General features: G+C 29.9%; 1 protein-coding gene across 1 annotated transcript; it reads right to left on the bottom strand.

Moving 5' to 3' along the window:
- Positions 1–5,883: 5,883 nt before the first annotated feature.
- LOC122308354 lies at positions 5,884–6,649 on the bottom strand. The gene has a single exon (XM_043121623.1). It carries the CDS (start codon positions 6,556–6,558, stop codon positions 6,175–6,177), a length of 384 nt encoding a protein of 127 aa, XP_042977557.1. The 5' UTR covers positions 6,559–6,649; the 3' UTR covers positions 5,884–6,174.
- Between the last annotated feature and the right edge of the window lie 246 nt (positions 6,650–6,895).

Here is a 6,895-nt window from a genome sequence, read left to right as displayed (position 1 = left end):
ATGGACAGAGGCATGGGCAGAGGATGGGAGGGTCGACCGGGGGGAGGGGTGCGGGCTAACTAGGGCATTGTTTGGGCGACAAGGGTTGGGGGAGAGGATGGAAGATGCAAGTGGTAGGGGTGGGGGAGAGGATGGGCGACGCGGCTGGTGGGGGTGGGGGGTGACACAGGGGGTGGGGAGAGGAAGAAAAGGAGATGAGCTAGCGACAGGGAGGGAGGAGAGCTGGGCAACGAGTGGAGTGGTAGCACTGTGCAGATGGCCTCGGTGTTGCTGGAAAGAGAGACGGCGTAGCCGATGGTGGTGGGGATTTTTGAAGTATTTTATTTTTTTCCCAAATTTACAGTATGGTAATCCCTTAAAGTACTTTACTTCTTTTTGAAATTTACACATGCATGGATCTTTGAACTAGAAATACCTATCTGGTGAGTGAAATACTTGAATTAACTCTGAATCGTCTATAGACTGCTCTACTCTTTTAATTCTCTGATGACTTTGTGAACGTTTGTATTGTGAATTATAAATACTTGAACTACATGTGAATATCAATATTAGATCTTTGAACTAGAAATACTTATACGGTGACTCTGTGACATACTTGAACTAGAGATTTTTTTATTTTTTTGATGACATTATTATTTTTTCTTGGCCATACTCATTCAATGCCATTAGATGCAATTGTTGTAATACCTTGTGACAAATTAGATCTTATTTGGATGATGAGATGAGATGAGATGATCTGTGAATAGTAGTAAAATGGCTTGAGTTGAGATATTTTATGAGATTTTAGCAAATGAGATAAAAAAAAAACTAAATAAAAATATTAAAAAATTATATTATAACAATAATATAATTTTTTAATATAATTGTAATTTTATGTTTTGAAAATACCAAATTATTTTTTATATTTTATTTGAAAGTTTAGAAAAGTTGTAATGATTAGGTAATTATTAAATGAAAAAATTGAAAGATTTGAAATTGAAAAATAATTTTGCTTGTGGTGTTTAGATATTGAGATAAGATGGAATGAGATGGAATTTGAGACTTTGCTATCCAAACAAGGCCTTAGAATGTCATCATCAATTTCTTCATCTTCTCTTGTTAATCGTATTTTGAAGAACAACCCAATATGCATTTATAGTTTTAAAGCTCCACTTAGAACATCAAATATGCTAAAAAATCTAGGGCATCCCATCTTTGTGTGTGTACAATATAGATGTAGAAACAATCTTAATTAATCTAACAAAGAGAAAGAACTTGGTATTAGTTTTTACAATTTTGATATCAACCATACTTGTTTATCTGTGTATAATTAATGATTACAATACTGTAACTATCTCAAATGGGCAGATATTAGATAGTAGCGAAAATAGAGAGAAAGCACTTTATTGTCCAGATAACTAATCCAAAAGGGGGTGAATTGGGTTGTTTAAAAATAATAATAATTATAAATAAATGCAAAATATAAAATGTGAATAAAATACTGAGCAACAATATATATATATATGTATATATATATGTAAAGAGTAAGAATAAGATATATGCAAATTCATTATTTTAACAAGATTCAGCTGCACTGTTTACATCCTTGCCTTAAGCAACTCCTTAATAATTTTCAAATTCACTATTTAATCTCATTTATGTGGAAATAAAAACCTATTACATTTTTTAACAATACCGCTTCAAGGAATTCATGAAGTACACCTTATACACTTATAATCACCTTATGAGTGGTGATTCAATTAGTTCCTGTGTAGAACTCTTACTACACTCACAAGAGTTACATACACTCTTTTACTGTGAATACAAGAATAGATAGTGGGTAGGGTATCAAAATACATTCCTTAATGAGTGTAATGAAAATATTATAGTGCAAACTATATATATATCTATCTCAAAATGAACAGTTGTTAAGGCTCAATCAAATCTTAAAAAAGAAAATTTGAAAGATTTTGATTAATGAATGTTGTAAAACTTGTAGTTGATATCTTTTTTCAAATCTCAAATGAGCTATTTATAGATATATGAGATTTCTTTTTCAAATTTAAAAATATTCAAATATAAAAAAAGAGCATCATTCGTTTTTCAAAATCTTTAAACAAAAGTTTCTCCTTTTGTAATTATTGAAAACAAAATCATTCATTTTTCAAAATTCTCATATAAAATTTTCTACTTTTTGCATATGTGAAAAAGAGTATCAAATACTTATCAAAATTTTTAAATAAAATCATTTACATTTTGCATATGTCAAAAAGAGTATCAATCATTTTAAAGATTTTCAAACCTATCTTGCACCTGTTAGAGATGAAAATCAATCATCTTTCAAGTTTGTAAAATTCAATGTTTCAATCATATTATACATATCATCTTTCAATTTTTCAATTTCAAATTTTTAATTTTCAAATATATATGCACATGTGAGCCTTAATTTCAAACTTTTAATTTTCAAACCAATGCTTTATTATAAAATATTATTTTTGAACCTTAAACCATTTTCAAATTTTGAAAGAGATGTATAAAATTACTCTAAGAGTTTTATTTGTAAGATTATTCAATTTCTTACTTTTGATTATTTTATATCCTTGACTCCATTTATACTTGAACTCATTTGTTATCATCAAAATCTATAGGTAGATTTAGAGTTATATGATGGTTAAAACATCTTTTCAAGTAGCATAACGGAAATCCAAGGAATTGTGAAGTTGAATGAGTGAAAGTTTAGCCCATTTTTATTTTCAATGTTCTTCCTCAATGCATTGTTAAACTAATTGACAAATTCTTTTAAATTTGTCTTAGCATGAACATACCCATCGAAGAAGGCATTAATTTCTCGTTTCGCTAGGTTGTACTTATTTCAACGCAAAAGAAATCTTTCAGGAGTACAGGTGCCCAATATATACACTCAGTGTATAAACTTTGCAACAACACATTTGGATACAAGTTGTACTTTGTAATTAACACGTCCCAACAATAGTTTGAGAGTCATAGACTTTAATAATTGATTTTTCAACCAAGTTTTGTATTCATTATGGGAGCCAAACTTCTCATATATATTTTTCAATATATACAAGAAGAAAAATCTATAACGGCTATTTGGAAAGACGGCAACAATCACATTTTTTATTACTCTATTTTAATCTGTGATAATAGCTTTCGAAGCTTTACTATCCATATAATTTAACTAAGTTTCAAATAATCATGTACAGGTTTTTGTATCCTTATTAGAAATCAAACTTGCTCTTGAAAAGATTGAATGGCTATGGTGGTTTTCATCCACGAAAAGTACAAAATAAAAAATAATACAACTTTTTAAATTTCAAATAAAAAATAATATTCAAACACTTTTTTAATTTTATAATATTCTTATTCAATTTTCTTTCTCATTTTCCAAAATCTAATAAAACTTTTTAACTCAAATCATTTTCCTACTATTCACAAACTATTGCCATACTATTCACAAACTATTTCACTATTATTTACAAACTATTTCATTTTTATTCACAAAATTCTTATATCATCTTATTATCCAAACATGCTCTAAATCTCTTCTTCAATTATTGCAGAAAAAGAAAAAAAAAATTATGTGTACACTTATGCCACACCGGAAAGAGGGTGGATAGATGTGTGATATAATCTATGAGATATTTAAATCTTATTAAGGACTAACTTTAATTGATTTACTCATATTTTTATATGGAAATCTTCAAATTAAATATTAATTCAATAGAAACTACACATATGCGTAACTTCAACAAATTCAAACAAATAAAGAATAAGAAAAGACAATAAATATGCTCATGAAGTGAACCTCATTAAATAATTCTTTGAAAGTAAAACAAAGACAATATGTTTGGAGATTCAGAGAATTTCAGAATTTTGTAAATAGCAGTGAAAATATTTTATTAGATTTTGAAAAATAAAAAAGAAAAAGTTGAATAAAATGTTACAAAGTTAAGAAATTGTTTGAATATAATTTTTATTTTGAAGTTTATAATTTTTTGTTTTGTTTTAAAATTTGTAAAAGTTGTATTGATTTTTGAATTTGAATAATAATTAGGTAACTATTATATTAAAAAAATTTTAAAATTTAAAATTAAAAGATTTTTGTATTTAAGCAGTTTTTAAAATTTTAAAAATTCTCCCACTGGCTAAACATGCGTTAATAAAACTTAAAAGTTGCCTTTGTAACGTCATTACTTTGTACAAAATCTTGGGAATTTCTACTCATACCATCCGACTCATTTAGGCATGTTTGAATAGAGAATCCATTTATAAAGCTTATAAGCTATTCTACAAATTAATTATTAATGTTTTGATTTTTTTTTTTAAATTATAATGAATCTTATTATAAATAGTGTATTAACAGACCGACTTATTTATAGCAAAACTCTTCTCACAATCTAACTTACCCAAAAAAAATACCAATCACATCTTTGTGTTTATTCTGGTTTGCAATACTTCAAGAGAGAGAGAGAGAGAGAGAGTCATTTGTGCCAATCTGCTAACAAACACGATTTCTTCTTCAAATGTGAAGATAATCTTGTCTCTTGCTTGATATTTGATCTTGATTAAATAAAAAATTTGCAGATAAATCTCATCACCAGTCAAATACTAATATCCCGCATGATAAAATACATTTAGGATTGGTTCGATAATACAAAATTAAAATATCTCATCTCATATAATTATTATAACATTCTCAAACTCTTATATAAAATATAATAAATAATTTAATTTTTTCAAATTATAAACTAAAAATTATATTAAAATATTATATTATAATAATATTTTATTTAACTTTTAACAAATCATCTCGTATTATTTTATTTTATCTAAACTATGTAACCAAACCAGTTTTAATTAATACTAAAAGAGCTAATAATTGGTTTGCAGATATCGTGCAGTTCATGAGATGTCCTACTAACTCCATGAATAGAGATAATTAGGACATTTGTTAATCATTTTTTTAATCCATTTAATGGTAGTTAGTACATGATCTTGTCCTATATCTATCTCTTTTTATCATGGCCAAATATTTGTTTGAGACTCCCGTGTAATTATGTTTACAATTATGTTATATGCTAAGTGTCTTTTTTATTGTTTATATAACTTCAGCTAATTCACGAATTCTATTATATACAGTTATTTTTATCTATATTTTGCACACTTTATTAATATAATTTGTTAAAATAGTTATTTTATATTAAAAATGAAGTGATACAGCCAATCTCATCAGTGAAGTATATAAGAAATACGGAAAAATAATTATATATAAAATTTTTATATTTACAAATGAATCCAAAAAGTTTAAGAGGAAAACTTTATTTATTTTTAATCCTGGTGATGACCATAGTGTGCAGTAGTTTTTCATTAAAATAATTTTCTATTTAAGGTTGGTGATATGTGTGGATTAAAAAAATAAAAACTAAATCAAAAATAGAGAGAAGGGGAGAGAGGAAGTGTCGGACTCTAGAGGGAAGAGAGAAAGAAAGAGAAAAGGATAAGAAAAAATGGAGAAGAAAAATTGAAAGGGAGAAATGAAACTGTTTTTAAGATTCACGGGTGAAAGAAATATATGGAAGAGAAAGAAAGGCGGAAGAAGAGAAAGGATAAGAAAGAAATTAAATCACATGCGAAAAGGGAAAGATTATTTAAAAGATGTGATTTTGTAATAAAATAATAGAATAAATAATAAACAATGAGTCTTCAAACATAAAGATGAAACTAAAAATTTGAAGTTTTAGCGTTCGCCGAATCAAATGCCAGCGTTTTAACCCGCAAACCATTCAAATTTAGGAGTTTCTTTAGTTTGACCAAGACCAATGCCAGTATGCCAGAGCTCGATAGTGAAAAGAAAAGTATATTATTCAAAAGTATCCAAATACGTACGTTAAGCATATTCCTTTTTGGATGCTTTAATTTCAACATGGAAAAAGTTGCAGATTCCAGTCAGACTCTAATTCAATGCTAAGCCAAGTTGAAAGGGCTACGATCCACAACATTCGCGTTCGCCTCCAATTCATAATGCCTAATACAGAATTATCTACCATATATAAATTCAACACCTAAACATTATTATTTACAAATCAAATATTAATTGCTACAACAACATTAACTCCCATCATTATTACATCGTCCTCAAGATCAATCTAAGATTATGCCGTAGCTCTCCGGAGGTCACTGATCGGAGCGGTTCTTGAAATCCGAGGCGAGACGGGAGGCGATGGCGGAGTGGTACATGGCGTCGTGAAACGATTTGGTTTCCTTCGTCATCATCCGGAGCTGCCTCGCCTTCTCCTCCGTGAAGCTACCGGGGGCGAACCGGGGTCGCGAAGACTTCGAGTCCGAACTCCTCTTCGGTTTCTCTGAGGCTTCGTGGACCGGCTCGTTGCTCCCGGAGTCAATGTAGTCGGGCTCTGCGGACCAATTGAAGATCGGGGTCCACCAGTTGGGCGACAAGGCGCTTTTCCTGCCGTCCAGGTCGGATCTCCGGTGACCCGAATTTGCACACGCTCGGACTCCTGTGGCTCGGAAAGTAATAAGACTAGTAGTTGTAGCCATTTGGAACGGAACTTCAACAGACAAAGCTCGAGCCTTTGAAGCGAGAGAGAGAGAGAGAGAGAGAGAGAGAGAGTAGGGTAGGAAATTGAAAACAAGAAAGACGGTGGTTTATTTTAAAGGGTGGGAAATGGGAAACGGATAAGATCGGCCACGTGGCGGTTTGATATGAGAGGATCTTGGGGTTTCTTTCGCTTTTATTACGGACTATTCCAGATTTCCGGTCAACCTTTTGCTTTTTATACCCAAACGGAAACGGAAAAACATTAATAAAGGAGAAATTATTTTACTAATATTGAAAGAATGATAATTAATTAATCATTAATGAAATATTTTTTCT

This window comes from Carya illinoinensis, chromosome 4 (genome assembly GCF_018687715.1).
Source record: "Carya illinoinensis cultivar Pawnee chromosome 4, C.illinoinensisPawnee_v1, whole genome shotgun sequence".
Lineage (NCBI taxonomy): Eukaryota > Viridiplantae > Streptophyta > Magnoliopsida > Fagales > Juglandaceae > Carya > Carya illinoinensis.
The sequence above is the reverse complement of the archived record's forward strand: the minus strand, read 5'-3'. Positions and strand labels throughout refer to the sequence as shown.

What these genes read in the sequence shown, in the direction of transcription:
- LOC122308354 (XM_043121623.1), bottom strand. Translation starts at nt 6,558, where the DNA reads ATGGCTACAACTACTAGTCTTATTACTTTCCGAGCCACAGGAGTCCGA.